This window comes from Patagioenas fasciata, chromosome 9, assembly GCF_037038585.1.
Source record: "Patagioenas fasciata isolate bPatFas1 chromosome 9, bPatFas1.hap1, whole genome shotgun sequence".
Lineage (NCBI taxonomy): Eukaryota > Metazoa > Chordata > Aves > Columbiformes > Columbidae > Patagioenas > Patagioenas fasciata.
The window spans coordinates 5,942,204-5,961,805 of NC_092528.1; the positions used below are offsets into that span (position 1 = coordinate 5,942,204).

Sequence of the window (19,602 nt, forward strand, 5' to 3'; positions counted from 1 at the left end):
AGTGGGCAAAATGGGCATGTACTGGTGGGAAAGCATCATGTGAGAGCTATAGTGCACGTTAGCCACATACACAGATAATGACGTAGCCAACAGGACAACCATCAGTGGAGAAATAAGGAATATTCTAAATGTTATTTCATCGTGTGGTTATCTACAGCCACCCAAGCCCTCTCCTCATTTGAAGGCCTACACATTACAGGCGGTAACCTGCTCACAGCTCCGTGCCTACAAAAGTGACTTTTCCTGCTCTTGCCAGCGTACAATCCGCACCCAGACTTCTCCACACACCGGGTTTCCAGACCGGAAGGTATTAAAACTTAGCGAGAAACTACCCAGCAACAAGAAATTAGGGTGAATTTTTACTTTTGGGCATTAGACGTGATTCCAGAATACACAGTGTAAGTGTTGTATGGCCTCGTCAACCCCTAACTTCTACTCAGCAACAGCAGGAAAAGAAAACCCAAACTTCCTTTTATTTTATTTTTCACTTTTTGAAAGCATTTTACACAGGTTTTGATCTTCAGGATACATTGGAATCAGTAGAAAAAAACCTAACTGAACAGTTTTGTCTTTACAATAAAAACCTTTCAGGAGTCAAAATTGAGACTAAAAAAATACATGCAAAACATACTCCTCTCCAAACACAACCGGAAACAAAGCACCAAACTACACAAATACGCAGAATGAAACAGCATTGAACGTCACAGAAGTAGTCTTCATAAAAGGTGTAAAAGTCACCTATTCGCTAGGCACTGTTCACTTGGTTCAACAGAAGAGACAATAAAAATATTGTCAACAAACTTGCAATTTCAACTCAAAGGCTGTAGCTAGAAATTCCTCTACATGTCATGCTTTAATAGCGACCTGAAAGAAAAAGAACAATAAATACACACTTAGATTTCCAAGGACTGACAGATTTTTAAGAGCACTGTCTAAATTCATTCCCAGGCCTCAAAGCAAGAGCCTTGTGATTCATCTCTAAATCCAGCGGTCAGGACATTCCTTTGGGTAGAAACACCCCAATTCTTGTCACACGTCCATCGCTGCCAGTTCAGTGCATGAGAATTCACTTGTACCTGCTCCGTGGTGGCATTTTCCCTATGTACCCGTAAAAACAGTTGCGCTTGTTTTCATTTAGACACCAAGGGTGAACATGAGAACACAACTTATTCATTCACAAAGGGAATGTGCCAGGAATGCTATTGTGTTTTATTCACTTTCTGCCATCAAAACGCTGCTTTATCTTCCATGCAAATGAGCAACTCAGAAAAACAAGCGCTATTTGGACCTGGGATGAAGTTAACGTCCCCTTCAACAAGCTATCTTGGGAAATTTAATTCCAGTGTTCGAATGCGCAAGCCTCGCTGCCCTAGAAGTAACCAAACGGTTAAAATGCTACAAACTGCTGTTTTAACAGAGAAAAAAATGGTATCTCGGACTTTTCAAACAAGTGGCATTACCTAGTTGATTTTTTTTTTCTTTTGCAAACTAAATATTTGTTCTGTCCTCAAGGTTGCCAGTTGCTTGATGAAACATTAAAGGGAACCGTGGTTCCAAGAAAATAACCGCAGAGGCCGAATAGTCTTTATGGACGCAAAACCTCAAAAGAAGTTCAGGTGGAAATGAGCTTTTGACAAGTGAGCTCTAAGATAACTTACGAGGTGAATAGGATCGAGATCTGGATCGGGATCTGTAGCCCCCTCGGCTGTAGTATGGGGACGGGGATCTCCTCCTGGAAAAGAGGGGGACAAGCAATCCCCTCATTAGAGCCCGTGGCAGACAAGCGGCAGCAGCTTTATGGGGACAACTCTGCCCCCATCCCGCTATCGAGAGTGTGCTTGGGCAAACTACAGAGCACAAGCAGAGATGATCAACATTCCACTGGATAACAAAGCAAATGTGTCATACTACTTTGGACTAATAAATAGAAGCTCTCTTGCATTCAGTGTTTCAAGCCAAGAGCATCCCAAACAGGCAGTGCAAGCCAAACCACACCTTAGCTTTCCATTTAAATTATTTATTTTGAGATGAAGAGTTGATCTGAGGAGCAGTCACAGCTACAGCCAGTCCCAAACCCCTCCCATCCAGGCACTCCCAAGTTTTGCATCTCCTTGCCTAGTTTCACTCGTTTCCTAATAATAAAAAAATCCCCAAACATTCAGGACATTAACTCCTTGGCATAAATCACAAGCTTTTCCTGTGCGAAGCGGCCCTAACCTGTCCTTATACAAACCTCACCCCTCCACACAGCGATGAGAGAAACTTGGAAATGAATTGCACTGCTCACAAAAGAGCTGCAGGTGCTCAGCATCCACCCAGTTTCTGTTAATTTGTTTAAAGATATCCTAGACTCGATTCATAAAATACTCCAAAAATACCACATACAAGAGTACTCCCAGTGTTGAGCAGACGTGGAGTTTTCCTGCCATACCTGTAAAACTGATCCCTTTCTTGAACAGCTCTCCATCCTCCTCCTCCACCTCCGCCGCCTCCTCTGCGAACGCAAAAGCAGAATGAGTTTTTAGAGTCGAAAAAATAAACAAAAAGTTCGTTTTACGAGCAAAAAGCATCATCAAGCATATGTGAAAACAATAAAATGTTGGTTCCTACACTGGATAATGTTGATTTACTGTGTTCATTTGTATGTATTCCTGGAATGAGCTGCCTAAACTCGCTGTCAAGAAGCAGGCAAAGAGGACTCACGTTCCAGCTGACCAATATTGTATTTTACAATGTCCTGCTCTCCAATGAGCAGCAATTTCAGGTCAGTATATAGCTTTCTCTTCTAAGACCTTTTCTATTCTAAGATGGTTACCCACTTGAGGTAAGCAATTTTATTATATATTTTTTTAAATAGCAAGATCAATTCACTGTCCTGAAAAAAAAGTTGAGGCAGGGAATAAAACCCCACAGCCTGAATTTTAACACTTCACAATCATGTTTAAACAAAGGCATTGGAGAACTGTGGTAAAACTTGTCCTGGTAGAGAACCTGCCTAGAACTGAAAAAAATACATTATAGTATTAAACAATGTTAAGTGGTTGAGCTGGTACCTCCCCAGATTGATAGAGTAAAACATTTGCAGGAGGAGACTAGAGTTTGGATTATGGAACTGTCACTGTCAAAGGTGCTCAAAAAGGCCATAAATCCCATGGAGGACAAAGAACCCCAAAACACCACACGCTGAATCAGCAGGTCTCTATTTTTGTTTGAAGTCTTCTCCACTTGGCATGCAGCCAGCGTGCAAGCTGGGTTTGGGTTTAAGGTTATTCTTCAGTTTACATACTTTTCCAGCCAAGACTGGTCATTCCATGGCAGTTTTTAACACGACAGCTCCCATCTAAAATTTCATTTCCCTTAAGGTTCCACTGCACAGAGGCCGAGGAATGCAAAGTAATGGTTACCAATCTATTTTCTAGAGTGGAGTACTAGTATACAACCTATCTTTAACACTTCTGACCTTCCCTCCCTTGAGGAAGCACTGGTGACATTCGCAACACTTTGCTCCCCCTCAACCACTATTTGCAGGATGAAGAAGTCGCTATTTTATCTGGGCAGACCAGGATATTTTTCAAGTAGCCACAGACAAACCATTGGTGACTTCACTTACACACTTTCAATACCTGCTACAAAAAGACACTATAAAAGTTCTCCACTGAGCTTTAAAATATTAGAATGTTCTTTTAAGATATGAAACGGAAATCACCCTTGCTGGAACTGTCAATATTCAGAGTATTTCCACCCCAAAGCCCTAGTTCGCAACAGACATGGGATGGGAGAGCATGTAGGAAGGTCGGAACGTCACTGCCTCAAAAAGCAGGACCAAAGTGTGACCATAAATTCCGATACGCTACACTCAGACCAGCACACTATAAATTCCATCTTCTCACATCATCTACTTCACATCCTTCATGTTCACTCACTGTCACAGCCTGCAACTATTCACACAAGCGTACACCCAGAGCTGACATAATTCCAAATTCTGATCAGGTTTTACAAACACCTGAGCCACCGCTCACTATCAGGAATGAAAAAGTTAACACTTCAAGGGTCATGCCATAATCTAAAGGAGGAATAAATCACATTTTAAGGACATGCAAGCAACAAACAACATTTTGAGGACAACCAGTAAACCCTGACTGGCTTTTTAGGAATAAAAAAGAAGTTTGTATTATGAAGAAGTGCAAGAAGGAGGACTGATAGCATACAAGGCTATGGTCACTATCCCAAGCAGGTTTTTGGGCCTTGTGCTCTGAAACAAAGCAGAATTTTGGTCAGAGAGCTGCTTTTGGGTCACAAAAGCTGATATCAAAGTGCTGGCAAGATGAAAACCAACACGTCTGGGTTCTTGTGTGGTCAGTGTCAACTGCAGATTTCAGCTGCTGCAGTTCTTCCAAATGTACAAACCACTGATATTTCAAGGAAATGGATTGCTAGAGGCAGAGAAATTCACAATGACCACACAGCTACCAACATAAAGATCGTATTTTCTCCTACATCCAGAAAAGTATACAGAAAGCTAAAATGAATTTATTATTTCCTTCATCTTTGAGCTATGATAATTCAATCTGAGCTCATGTATTTCCATGAATATGTGGCTGTCATCAAGGAACAATCCTAAATCCACCCATTGCTGATGCGCTGAAGCTTTGCAAACCACTTAGGAAGTATTATTACAGAATATTTGGTTAACGGCAGAAGGGAAAAACAAACTAAAATCTGTGTGTCCAACTTTGTGAAGATTTCACAAAAATGTGAAGATTTCACAGGGGATAAGTTTGTTGACAGCATTAATGGAAAATGCAGAAGACAAACTCGCTCTGTCGCCAAAAGCAATTAGATAACAACCACATTTTCAACAGATTTTTGTATCAGTGGATTATAAAAACACGATGGACTAACTCATGCCACAGGTTAAACATCACTAAGTATTTCTTCATCCAATTTGTACTCAGCAGTCGTTTTGGTAAACATTTTACACTAAGATTCCAGAATGACAGCCTGTGCAAAACTATTTTGACGTACATATGTGGGATGAACTGCTTAACTTCTATAGGTAGGAACATAGCTGAGGAAGCAGAGTTTAAAAAGCAAACGAATATTAAAAATATCGTCTCACCTGTATGATCTGCTGTAATAGTCACGATCATCATACCCTCTGTCATACCCTCTGTCGTAGTAATCTCGTCGTCGTGAACTGCCGCTACAAATAGTGAAAAATCATTACATGTAATGAAATATAAAACGTGGTTTGCAGTGTTTTTCAGCAGGTGTGCAGCCAGTCAGGTATACACTATTTTAACTGGGTTACATTATTACCTCATGTCGTCACAGTTGAGAATATCGTGAGCGCTCTCACTTTCCCATCAGTGCAGACGGGAACAGAACTACTTAAATAATTGCTTTTAAAAATGCTTGAACTTTAAGACGGCTACTTTCCTCCTCACTCTGAAAACTCTTAACCTTTTGCTATCACAAGCACATGAGAAATTCAATTCTGGGACAACTCTTCATTCACTTTTAACTCTCAGAAAACTTTTAGAAGAACTTTCCCATTAAGCAAACAACCTGAAGTCTCAACACACCAGCAGCTACCTAACCACCAGTTTCATAAGCTGAAAGTCTTGGGAAAATAATTATACATTCTTGGCAACTTCAAGTCAAAAGTCTACTCTGCAGATAGGGCAAACTGTACCACGCAGCTGCTAAACTAGTATTTGTTAATTCACTCCTGAAAACTTGAGCTTGCAAAAGGTATATGGGGCAAAAACTTAAAAGAACTTCGAAAGGTTAAAAAAGGCTTAATGTAGATTTATTTAAATGTTTAGGTAGGTCATTCCTGGGCTGCATAACTGAGGAACATGGGTTTCTGCTCACGGTAATGCAGGCTGACCCCAGCTCAGCCAGTGATGAGCCCTATACAAATTAACCCCTCTTATGGAAAGAGTTGCATCACTACCACACATAGTCTTTAAATAGAAGAATTCTGAAGAGCCTCCTTCATCAGTTTTTTAGTTTTCAGAAGCTTTGCTGTATAATCACATCAGTGTTAGCACAGCTCTTGTTAAAGAGACTTTTAAAAAAAACAAAACGGTAATTAGGCATCAAGGGTGATTTTTGTATCTTAGTTTCTGTGCTGAGACATTCACACACAGTACAGCACACAAGTCAAAGCAAGGGAACAGCTTTCTGAACAGCGCATTAATGCAGAAGCCTGATCAACTCAGAAAAAACACACAGAATCAGGTCTCTTAGAGGGGATACAAAACAGTTTTTAACAAAACACAAGACAATTAACCCTACCCGGTTCTGGTTTAGAAAAAAAACACCCATGTGACTTACTAAGTGGGTCTTCCCATATAGATTCCAGGAGTGGGTGTGTGAGGCCTTTTTGTGATGGAGAAATCTACCCGGATCCTTCTGCCATCCAGCTCCATTCCATTGGCACGTTCCTTCGCCTGAGCAGAGCCATGAAATACAATTAGCTCCAACGATTAACTTTATTAGCAACACAAGTTTCTAACCACTGCTTCAATTATTAAGGTAAGTCCAAAAATGCTCAGTTTGGATGCACAGGCAAGTTTCATTTATACGTAACACAAAACCTAAACTCTTAAGATGCTCTAGGCCAGCTGGCTATAACCATCAGTAACCACTTAAAATGTGACTTATATTGCGTAAAAATCCTGAAAGGAACATAATCTAACAACTGATTCAGCACCCCTGTTTCCAACAAGAGGAACCTTTGAACACTTATGTAGGGAGATGTAACTACTTCAACACACAACATGAAGCAAAGCATTTAGAAGTTAAAAAAAAGCACTGTTTAGTTGGTTGTGTTTTTCCCCCCACACATTCTCAAACCCTACCATAACCTTGAATATAGTAATATCTCAGTCATAAGTAAATCTGAAGTAAAAAAACCCAAACCCATTATTTTTTTCCTGCCAAGCAGCAGGACCCAAAGCCCCAACTTAATGTTGAAGTCCTAATGTTGAATTTGGAAGAGACAACACGAGAGTCTTGAAGTAGTGGAATTTAAGCAGAATATAAGCCTAGTTACAGTCCATCAACACCACTCTGCAAGGGCTGGCCTGAGTGTAGAATTCTATACCTGATGAGTATAGAATTCCTTGTTCATCCTGCAGCATTTGTAAGCACAAATCCTGTAATTTGTTACACAGTATTGACTCTTTCAATTTACTGAATCCTTAGGGTTGCTGAGATGTATGTTCTGTAACTTAAAGGTTCTTCTACCATTTTAAAGGTCAAACAGCAACTGAGAACAGAGTAAACATGCCATATATTCTGTAGCCCAACCTACCTCCTTAGCATCCTCAACGTTTTCGAAGTACACAAACGCGAATCCTCTTGAACGCCGAGACTGCTGATCATACACGATGGAAACGTCAGCAATCGGACCATACTTGGAGAAAACTTCTCTCAGATCTCTTTCTGTGGTGTACAGACTCAAACCAAACACGCCGAGACAACAATTTGGGTCAGGATTAGCCTAAAGGAAGGGATATTTAGGTGTTAGAATAAAATCGCTCGTATTTGCAGCACAGGTTGTGTCAAAAGCTTCAAGCCAAAACAACAACAGTAAAACGATACTGCTGAGATCAGGTTGGATCAACTTTCTAGTAGAAACTATTACAATAAACCTACACATACATAAGCCTCCTTTCTCAAAAACACTTTGCATTTCTTGGGGTACTGTACAAACTACAGCTACAGCACATAATAAGCACTGTATTTTTAAAGTTTCCCTTCCAAAGGCTGTTGAATGCAGAGAGATAAAGCTGGATTTATCGCTTTATCACACAAGCCTCGATGTATCACTTCCCCCCCTACTTTAGTACAAACCACACCATGCTCAGCCACCTGAGCCTGTAAAGCAGGCTGGACACACCAAACCACACAAATATTTCTCCCTTCTAATTATAGCCCCAGCCTTCCCTGCATACATTCACTCATTTATTACAAAAGGTGTCCTGACAACAGCCTGCACTGGTAGCACTTCTAATTAACAAATAAGATGTTCCACAATCCTAAGCAAACTTAGAGAGACCCACAGCTCATCAAAAGGCAAATGACAATTAACCTCAATAATATCTTTTTAATAGACCTAAGTGGGGAAGCAGAATGTTTTTCTGGGAAGCCAAATGAATTAAATCAGTGATTCCGGGATGTGTTCAGGACTATGTATGAGTCATGGAGTTCTATAATAGGCATACCCTGTTTCCAATGTGACGTCTGCGAGTAGACATGGGTGAATGGCTGTGACTGTGTCGTCGTCGATAATCCCGACTGTAAGACCTACTTCTGGATCTCCTATGCGAGCGGGACCGAGAGCGGGACCTTGTGTAGTGTCTACGGGAACTCCTCCTTGATCTAGATCTGAAGGAAAAAAAAAGAAAACAACAAGATACAGTGTTGAGTTTGTTCGAGGTTTTTTTCCAGCCCTATAAAAATATATCAGCTATTCACAAACAAAAAGCCCAAATAACTCTTTTCTGAAAAGCTGCACTGTCACATGATTCAGCTATAATCGATTTAGTCACTACTCTCAAGGACCGTGTGCTAAATCTTTACAATTAGATTACTGCAGATTCTCTCAGAGCGTTTCTACTGCAGAACATGAACCTCAACTTCCATTTTAGCTACCTTTTAATACCCTAATAGTTTTTAACTTTCTCTAACAAGGATATCTTGGCTGAACACAGTATATGCTTAACATATTCACAGCACTTAAGTAAAAATAGCTGGGGTGGCTTGCTTTTAACAGAAAAAGGGAACAGGAGTAAGTATGACTTAACGTAAAGCACGTATGATTTCAGAGGTGCACAATTCTGCTCATCCTAGCACTCAGAACAGTGCTGTTTTCAGTGACACGGAAAAGCAAACACTTTTTACTCAGTGCATAATTACAAACACACAAGCCTGGCAAACACCCCTGAAAAAGAGCTTAACACAACTAAAGAAATTTAGCAGTAGTAGGCTAATTTACTTTCTGGTGTTTCAACAGCTATTCAACATTAGCTGTACACTAACACCTGTATGTTCACACTTTGAGTGTATTTAGGCAAAGATGTAACTGCTCACTAATTTCAGCCCAGAAAAGTTCCCAAAATGTTTTCTGACAGCACTAGGTCCTTCCTATTAAGCCCTCAGCCCTCCCAACACAATCTTAGATGAAAATTTCAGCAGGCATTTAAACTGGAATATTACACCTGAGCTTGGCCTGCTGATGGCAGCCAAGGAATAATCTGCATTCCACACAACTGCAAAGAAAATCTCTGCAATTGTTCATCTTCAGGCTCCTATTTGTGTCTTAAATGTCTGTCCTCCAGTCTGTGGAAGTCAAGGTGGCGATTACTGACCATAAGCCACCATCGTCATACAATTGTGTTTCACACACCACTACCATGCTGGCATCAACAAAACTCTTCATCTGAACTTATTTTTATTTCTGAGCATTTAACAGCTTCTTCCCTGGCCAGTTAAGTGCCAACAGATGGCTAAACTGCATCATATACATTCCTCCTTAAAGAAAAAAAGGCCTTCAGCCTCATCAGAAGTGAGCCAGCTATGTTCTGTCTTCTGTCTTCTCAACACATGTCCAGGCGAAACAACTTCAGCGTGTCCCATGACAACACTTCCCTCTAAATATATAGTGAGAATAAATTATTTTTGGCAACATAAAGTTAAAAGAAAAAAGAGGGGACTTCCCTGAAGCAAGGAAGATAGTAAATAAACACAGAAATCATAATAAAAATAGGAGTTCAACACATGCATACAGCCACAAAAAAATTAAGGCAGACAACTGATGCTCCAGGTATGAGAATGCACCCATTACAGATAACAAGAGAGGGACACTTCTAAACCAGCCAATCCATTATGTGAGAAAAGAAGGTTTATTTTAAATAGGCACTGCTTATATTGCTGCCTTAAATGTCATACTGCCATTAGTCTTCACTGCAAAGGCACCACAGCTGAAAATCCTATTCCTTCATTAAGAATTGTTTGGACTTCACAGTCAGCCAAAAATAACAAGCTTCCTATGCTGCAGATGAAAACTTCAATAAAAGCAGATTTTTAAGTATATCCACGCCCCAATGGATAAATACGCCAGGACACAGATTTGTTCCCAAGTCAAAGTTTAATTTATAAAGCTGGTAATTCAAAAATACATTTGCAATAGAAACTGCCAAGAAATACGGAAGTTCTCACAAGGTTATTTCTCTGCTGAGAGCCAGTTAGATGACCTGCTCGTGATCACATCCCAACACGTGATGGCGCTGAAAGCAGATATAAGCATGATGGTTCTAAATATGTGCCCTGACACAATTCTGCCAATGAACACACTAACTCTGCAATATACTTCCAGTATTTCCAGTCGGAGGAATTTTCAAGACAGCTGTTAAATGCTCAGGAAGCTGTGGCAGTCATAAGCTTCTACTATTGTCAATCAAATATTTAAAAAATCAGTTGCCAGGGTATTATTTAAAGGGTGATTCCTTCTAAGCGTAAATGAGCCAGGTTTCTCCTGAATTCTAGATCGTGCGTTTGCTTCTTCCAGCATTTTAAACAATTTGTGATCGCATTCTTACACAGTATTACGGTTATTCTGCAAGTGAGAAACACAGTGCTTTTTAAAAGAGTATGGATCCCTAGGGGTTATGCATTAAGGTGCAGAAGGACATGCTGGTCTGGGTCCTGATTTGCTTGTTATTTTATAATTTTTCCCAAAGGTTTTCAAAACCCATGGGGATAAAGCCCTGAGAACATAGTCTGAGCCCAGAGCTGGGGTTTGGATCTTTACTGCGCTGTCCTACGAATCTCTTCCTCGTAACAATTCCAGAGGTCACTCCAATTTCATACTCTACCTTCCTCCAGCCTGACCCCCAAGCTTTGGCCAGCCTAATTAATCGCTTACACACTTCAAACTATATTGTGAGCAGCTCAACTGGAAAACCCTTCGCTTTAACCTGCATGAGTAAAACTATCAACACATTGATTTCCATAGGCAGCACTCAATTACCTAGACACATCAGAAAATAATGTCATTCAACCATTTATAGGTTTTGTTGCCACTTTTATTAAATACGTACGTCTTACACGACACACCTAGTAAAGCCAGTGTCAAGTGGCTAGCAGCGACATTTATAGTCATATTTTGATACAATCAGCATATTTTATGTCTCAGTTATTTTTGTTAACGGTTTCAAGAAGAATTCTGTCACTGGGTCCAGCCTGTTTTGCAGATGACTATAGGGATAGGTAACACAGCGCAAAAGGCATTTTCACAGTGTACATTTGCGTTGCCACGTAACAAATACAATAAGCAAGATACTTTCTCCACTGGTTTTTTTGAGAGCTGGGAAAGCTCTCTAATCTTTAAAGCTTTCCGGCCTGTTAATTTTCAAGTTAAATTAATATATATTTATAAGGCCAGACAGATGTCTGTGTTGAAGTTCACATTTATCTCTACTGCTGCTTTTTCATTGAATATTAACTACTCTGGAAACATCATTCTTTCTAGTTTATATACTAGTGTGACCTAAAATGGAAAATCATCTTTTAATTCACAGGAATACTAAGACTTAGAGTTTCAAATGCTTCACGCTCAGATTTTACCTCTGTAAACAGAACTGGGCTAAACTGGACTTCAGTTCACATCTCACCTGTGAAGAGGAGGGAGAGGTAAAAGAAGCGAACTCACCTGGATTCAGACCTGGATCTAGATTTTGACCTGGAGCGCCTGGAATCCTCCTTAGAGCGCGATCTTGCAGGGGTGTGCCTCCCCGACTTGCCAGACCCATGAGCGCTTCCGCTTCTGGAAGCAGAACGGGATTCCTGCACGCAGATATCGAAAGCCTAATTTGTACACCATTTCTTGGTTACCTAAGGTTTGTAAACAAGCTCCAGCGAAATAAATGGTAACAATTCATATCTATGTGTCCGGGCAGTTGGCATTAGAACTGCCTAGATTTTTAGGAAGTTGTTTTATTTATTTTTTTTTCCCTGGTAGACACTTCTTTACCCTGCATATACTTTTGCTATTAAACAGATAATGCATGCATGTTTAGCAAAATATACAGGGACACATAAACAGACTAGTAATTACTTAGCGTAGTGCTTTCAGATTCCAGATTACTTCTTATCTTAACTTCATTTTTATTCCTTTTCTTCATTCTTCCGTTTCAAATTCTGACTTCTTTCATCTTCCCCACTTCACACAAATTGCTCAATATTCTACAAGTGGGACTTCTGGTCTGATAATTAGCATGCATTCACTTTCTTTTTTTTCAAATTTCAGCTTCACTTATTCCTGAGCTTCAAATAATTCTCATTTATAAAACTTGTCAAATGGCGACTTCCGCATTTTCCTTCTTCAACATTAACCTTAATAGAAAAAGAACAGGATGAAGAATATTTAAAAACTCCAGGATAAAATCTAGTGCCAAAACTGAAACTAGAAAAAAAAAAAAAAGAAAAAGTTTTGTGGAGTTTTACTATATATGCAGTTCAAGAATTGAATCTACCAATGACCTATTATTCTATAAACCGATTCAGTCAATTCAGTTTAACTTAATACGAAGTAACTGAATTTGCTACTTATGCCTATGTTTAATAGCAAATGCACAGTGGATCAACTGAATACCTACTAATGAATTCTAGCATTAGGAAACTCTAAATTCGCATTGTCAGCCATGTACTGCGACAAAATCAACAACAAGTGACTTAAGGAAGGTCCCTACTGCAGCCAGAGACGATGAACTGATGCACTTTTTTTGGATGCAGGAAGCACAATGCGGTTGGTCCTTCAATGACTTAAAAATATGTGACTTTTGGGGCCGTCCTCGCAGTTTAGAATCCCCGGTTGGAAGGTTTATGAGCACACTCGCACCTACTCTGCCTGCACAACTGGGTTTACACGTGCAGGCTTCGTGCTTACAAGTAAATCAGAATTTTCCAGCGACCAAAAGTGCAATTCTGTGCAAAACACTCAAAAACACTGTTCTAGAATACCCCATCTACTCTATTATTTACTTGTAATCTTGGTAATGATATAACCTAATTAGCATTTTAATCTTTAATCTTTTAGATTTTTTTTTAATTAGTATAATGCTTAACTTCAGTCACATGGCTTAAACACCTGGTTTGAACACACTAGAAGTTGTTATTTCAAGATACTAGGGAAAATTTAAAATTCAGTAGCAGAATTCTAATTTTTCCTAAAAAAATAAGCAATTCTAAATTTTGTTTCAATTCTGATTGAGAACGTTCACTAACAATACGGGAGCACCAAACTGTTCTCAAAAAAAATCACTTGTTTTATCCTTGCAACATCTCTTAAACCTGAACACTCAAACATAATGGGCATTCCGCACTAAGCATTCAGAAACTCATTTGCTAGAGCAAAATGTCATCGTGCTTAAATCACTTCCATACAACTTAAAACAAAGTTTAGCTATTTACAATTGCCTACCATACAACGCCTGGGGGATGGGACTCAATTTGCAGCATAAAGCAGATTTTAAATTAATACCAAGAGCAAGCGAGATAAAGCAAAGTCGATCAGGGCCACATTCTTTTCTGGTAAAATGTTTAAGGTGTTCTAAACTCCAGCCACCTCATATATTAACCCCGCACAGGCTAGCGCAAATATTGAGAACTAATTTAAGCGACAAATAACACATTTAAGCTACAGCCATGACCACCTTCAAAGGAAAACAATCCACAGAGACGAGTTCCGAGTTAATGTATTAATTTAGCAATAAGCCTTTGATTTTAAGAGTTAGACAAAGCAAGACAGAAGGGGTAAAAAACAAAACTAAAGCTGTTCTTCTACATTTGAGGAAAAATGATTCTGTTCACAAATATAGGTGGTCTAATACTGAAAAGGACACAAGAAACGCACACTAGGAGGATCTTACCCGTAAATGTACCCCACACCCCTTTTTAGAGTTTTTATTAGTTAATAAGCTTTGAAGAAATCAATAGACAAACAGTATTAGCATAAGCAAATGACTGAAGTTTTCAGCTATTTGGTACATTTCTAGAACCATCTTTGCTGTATTATGTATGTGGAAACTGGACACTAAGGATACGGGAAGAAACTTAAGAAGAAAAAAGCCTTAAGACAATTGTATATCTACATCAGAAAATTAAACAGCTGGCTTTTGTTCACCTAGCTCCTTTGGACTTTGCAACATTTTCCAGTTTTTAAACATCCACATTTTGTTTTGCATATCATCTTTTTCTGAAACCTTTATCTTCGATCTACCATACTTTACAGGATTAGGCCCCTTCTTTTATTACCCCCAGCCTCAAAGGGATTCCTTGCATCTCACCTGCTCCGGATGTTACTAAGACTGGTAATAACCCCCGAAATTTCAGAGCTGTTACCCTCCTCATCCCAAAATTCCAACCACCAGGAGCCTCCAGCACTCCAAACTCAGTTTACACCCCACTCTACTGACATACTTAAATCGGACAGTTTCTACCATCTGGTTTTGTTGTTCTTAATACATTCACTATTTCTACTTTTTGCTCTTTGGCTTTGTGAATTTGAAGTTTTTAAAAATGCCAAAATGGGCTACTGCCATGACATGGAGAAAAGAAACAACTTTCTTTATTTTCCCTACATTCAAACACTGCTGGTAAGCAGATCAAGACTGGTGTTCACTATTAAATAACCTTTTTTGGTTTTCTCACCTTGAATTTCTGAAGTGTAGATTTTTAAAGCCACCAGATCCCTTGATCTTTACCAACAGCTCTTCCCCTTCATCAGGTGCTACTGGAAGTCAGATGGAAGCCCTGAAGTCCAGACTTGTGGATCCAAATTATTTTTTCCATACTTCCAGCATATTAAAATGATATTTTTAAGACTTCTAAGCACATTCATAAAGATCTCTATAACCAAGATTATTTTGGGGGCAGTAGGTGGAAAAGGTTTCCCTGGACAGAAGGAGGTATGATGTGAGAATCACGTGTTCTTCACACTTCTGAGATCCAGTTATTCCCCACAGGAATAAAAGTCATGGTTCACTTAATATTATAAGATACAGTCAAGATTATTAGTATTTTTTTAAATCTTAAATCCCTATCAACTTCTATATTTCCACTTGTTTTCCTAAAGAAAGGTGCAGCCTCACATTGCACATTATCAAATGCGTAGTCAGATTTATTCAAGGTGCGGCTGTGCTAGTATCGCATTCCTAAAACCTCCCTACTGCTGAATTTAGCTATTGATCTGAGAAAAAACAACAGTTTTTGCCTGTCTCTCCCTGAAATACATGATCACCAGATCAGATCACTGCTGGGGGAATTTGGGGATCCACTCAGAGGGAAAGCAGAACAACCCCTTTCCCACAAGTGTTTCCAAATTCTACCAAAACCAGACAAGAATCTGTTGTGAAAAACTACATTAACAACAAGCAGGGAAGCCCAGTGGGCTCATTGAGTGTTCCAGGCTGGCAGGGAACTGATCCATCAGCAAAAATTAAAAAAAAAATAAAAATTAAAACACCCCCCCACACACACACACAAAAACAAACCTCCAAACCCAAACCTGACTACCATACTAAACAGTTTCCAATCAGGTACAGGCCAAGTAATCACTATCAGTTTTAACTAATTCACAGGATGAGACTCACTATTTTCTCCTTCAACTACTCTTCCTTCCAGCCCTTCCACGCCTGAATCCCACGCACAATTTCAATAAATGAAAAGGACAGTTACTCAGAAAAATACGGCAATTATCACAGCATGCTGACAGCATTTGAAGTATTGGTAGCATTTAATAATTTAGGGTCTCTTCAGTTAAAAAGTTTCCAGAGTTCAATCCCATTGTGGGGTATAAGTTGTAAAAGAGAATTTGACTGGGGATTTTTTTTTTGGTGACATAAGCCAGTTTAAGTTTGTGTTGCTGCTGAAATAGCAAGTCCCATTACTTGCAAAAGCACCCAGTATTTCTTCTTCACCCCCAATTAGGACTCATAGCTACACACTCAAGTCAAGCCTGCAAAGCAATGCTGCTGGAAACGGAATCAGAAAACAAGAATTCAGCTGATTTAATTCCCAGATCTGACTATACAAACACCAGCATAAGGGAGAGAGCAGGAACACGTTTTCAGCAGCACGATTCTTGTTGGCAGCGTGGACTTGGAACAGCTTAATAGACAGTTGTAAAGTCATATCCTGGATTATTTATTTAGCTAAACACTGTTTCTACTCTGCAGAGACTTTAGCAGTTCCAGCCATTGACGTGGTAAAATATAAGCCTTAAGTAAGCAAAAAAAAAAAAAAAAAGAAAAAAACATAAATAACACTGGCAATAGTGCTGCAGAAGCCACTCCCTGATCTAGTCTGTAATAACAGGCTTGTAGTTTAGTTTTACAAACAGGTACGCTGCATTCAACTTACCTCTTTACGGTTCATCAAAGTTCAGACAGAACTCATTTTAAGCCTTGGTGAACACTGCCTGCGTGTGTTTTCTATTTTTATTTATAAAACCCCACAAATGATAAGAGAGAAAAGCAGGCGGGACAGACACTGCTGTACTATCGTATCCTGCATAACTGTTTCCAAAAGACTTGGCTGTAAAAGCTTTAACAATTCCACTTTTTCTGACTGAAAATACAATGCAGGTTATCCTGGCAAACTCTACCGAAGCTACGATACCATCTTAAAACTGGTTTTTCAGTCTGAACTGCACAATCGAAATTAAACCAATTCTCAAAAAAACTAACACACCTTAAGCAAGACAGAAGTAACATTCTCGCACTAAAAATATACCCCTTGCAAGAGCGACATGAAGACATCCATGAAAATGTAACACTGGGGATGGTTTGAGATAATTCTTCAATCCCTATCTTTCAGTGTTCAATTCCATCGAACATTTTTAGCTTCCTGGAAACCACATTTTTCTAACCTACCCTGAAACAGAAGCACTTATACTATCAAAACTTATTACAGTGAATCTGAATAAGAAAAGGGCATATTCAAAGAAAGAAAACTGCCGGACACCGTAATTTTGTGCACGCTCTTTTTTGCCACCTCTAGCGAAGGTTTACATTTTAAACTACTGATCGACTGTGCAACTCCCTCTGATGCTGCAATAAGTTTTAAAGTTAGGTTGATGTTGGAAAAAAAAAAAAAAACCAAAATAAAACACAGTATTGACCCATGTGCTGCACTGGCCTGTTGCAGTAAAAATTGAAGATCTCAAAGGAAACCAAGGCTGATTCACTAAAAAAAAAGGCCAAATGTACTGTGTATTGCCGATTTACCTCACAAATGTGAGGCTGAGCAAGTAAACTACTGCAATATTGGTAAAACACCACCCAGAGAGTAAAATCTTGCAGAACATCTGCTCAGGTTTCACAAAAAGAGAGAGTATTGCTCAAGCACTGAGAGCAATCAGTCCGAGCTTTAACCCCCCGACTTCTGCAGTCCCATTTAAACTAAATTAGAGACCCCGCTCCCTGGATGCAACTACATCAAGAAGGCGAGTTAATGTTTTACAAGCAAGTGCGAGCAGCAGCAGAACAGAGTTTCTAAAAAGAGAATAATTCGCCGAAGGTGAATTAGGTGAACTGCAGCTCTGCGGGGAGTATAACAAAGGATGTTCCTTCCTCAGCCAGACGCTCCCTCACGGGGCTGGCGGACGAGGGGGCGATGGGGTAAGCGGACCCGAGGCTGCTGCTGGAGAGTCCGGGGGAAGCGGAGCCGGCGCAGGGTCCCGGGCAGCCCCAGCGGTGAGGGCAGCCCCGCCAGAGCCCGGGACCCGCCACCCTCGGCCATTTTGTCCCTCTCCGGCGCGCCCGGTCACCAGCCCAAGATGGCGCCGGGCGGACTCGGCGCGGAGGGCGCGGAGCGCGCGGGCAGCTCGGGCGGCCCCGCCGCGGGGTCCTAGCGCCCCCCCGCCCGCCATTTCCCCCCCCACCCCGCCGAGCCCCGGCCCCGCCGCACCTCCACCGGAGCCTCCTCACCCGCCGCGCCGCAGCCCCGGAGAGGGGCGGAGGAGGGTGAAAGGGGGAAGAGGGTGGCCAGGCAGCGCACTCAGGCTCTGTGTATTACCCGCTCGCCGTAGTTCTGCTCCCCGCTGTCGCTCATCGTCCCGCCTCGCTGCTCCCCGCCACCGCCGACCCGACCCGACCGTCCCCGGAGCCAGCGCTCTCCGCAGAGGAAGTGACGCGACCTCCAGCGCGCGCGCGCGCGCCAGGCCACGCCCCCTCTGCGCCCGGGATGGGAGGTCACGCCCCCGCCGGGAGGCACCGCCCACGGGTTTTGGCGGGAGCCGTCGGCGGTCGCAGCGTGGGGTCCGTCCCCACTCGTTATCGGGGGGGTCACAGCCCGAGTGGCCTTCAGAGGCAGCTCCAGTGCCGGCCGTGCCCGCCCGGGCGGGGCAGGCTGCGGTCAAGGCCGGGAGCGACGCTCTCCCTGCGGCATCATCCTCCGCAGCCCGCGGGAGCGGTTTAAAAACATCAGTGTAATCGCAAGAGGCTTTTTACGCACGAGGGTTTTAAAGCGTTAGTTCAGTGCGGGGCGGGTTTGAAGGCGGGGATATTTCTGAAATACCCACGTGAGGGCAGCAGAGCATCACTTTTGCTCAGTCCTGGAGTCATTTCTTCATAAGGCACGTAGCGCTGCGTCTGCGGGCAGAGACAAACACCTTGTTCTCCATCAGTGACCGACTGCTGTCACACGCCTTTGCTTTATTTTGTTTTATTTCAACACAAGCAGCACGAGTAAAGCACCATCATCCCCGGAGAGTTAACGCTGCTCCGTGCAGGTAACGAACGAACACCCCAATGGACGGCACTGCCATGAACTTAAAAAACATTTAAGCGTGAACTTGAAATACATTTAAGCAAAATACTGATTTAATCCTCCTGAAACCACTGCTGACAGATGCGTTTGCTGGTGACACCAAACTGGGAGGAAGGGCTGACACCCCAGAGGCTGCGCTGCCACCCAGAGACCTGGACAGGCTGCACTGGGCAGAGAAGAACCTGATGAAGTTCAACCAGGGCAAGTGCAGGGTCCTGCACCTCGGGAGGAACAACCACAGGCACCAGTACAGGTTGGGGGGACCTGCTGGAAAGCAGCTCTGCAGAGAAAGACCTGGGAGTTTTGGGGGACAACACGGTGACCATGAGCCACCAATGTGTCCTTGTGGCCAAGAAGCCAATGGTACCTGGCGTGCATCAAGAAAAGCGTGCCCAGCAGGTCGAGGGAGTTTGGAGGTTGTTCCTCCTCCTTTATTCCACCCTGGTGAGGCCACATCTGGAGTTGTGTCCAGTTCTGGGCTCCGCAGTTTAAGAAGAACAAGGAATTACTGGAGAGAGTCCAGCGCAGGGACACAAAGATGCTGAGGGGTCTGGAGCATCTTTGTGCTGAGGAGACACTGAGAGAGCTGGGGCTGTTGAGCTGGAGAAGAGAAGCTGAGAGGGATCTGATCAATGGATCAATATCTCAGGGTAGGTGTCAGAGGATGGACCAGACTCTGTTCAGTGGTGCCCAATGCCAGGGTGAGGGGCAACGGGCACAGACTGAAACACAGGAGGCTCCATCTGAACATGAGCAGAA

General features: G+C 41.8%; 1 protein-coding gene across 2 annotated transcripts; it reads right to left on the minus strand.

Moving 5' to 3' along the window:
* Window positions 1–454: 454 nt before the first annotated feature.
* Window positions 455–18,230, minus strand: TRA2B (transformer 2 beta homolog). 2 transcript variants are annotated; one of them, XM_065844562.2, is made up of 9 exons: window positions 18,091–18,230; window positions 11,726–11,859; window positions 8,238–8,400; window positions 7,325–7,513; window positions 6,343–6,458; window positions 5,120–5,203; window positions 2,432–2,494; window positions 1,659–1,732; window positions 455–864 (listed from the first exon to the last, which is right to left on the minus strand). In XM_065844562.2, exons 1-9 carry the CDS (start codon window positions 18,124–18,126, stop codon window positions 854–856), a joined length of 870 nt encoding a protein of 289 aa, XP_065700634.1. In that variant the 5' UTR covers window positions 18,127–18,230; the 3' UTR covers window positions 455–853. The 2 variants fall into 2 exon arrangements, with proteins under 2 accessions (XP_065700634.1, XP_065700635.1); XM_065844563.2 differs by lacking the exon at window positions 11,726–11,859 and having other exon boundaries at window positions 18,091–18,203.
* Window positions 18,231–19,602: the final 1,372 nt, after the last annotated feature.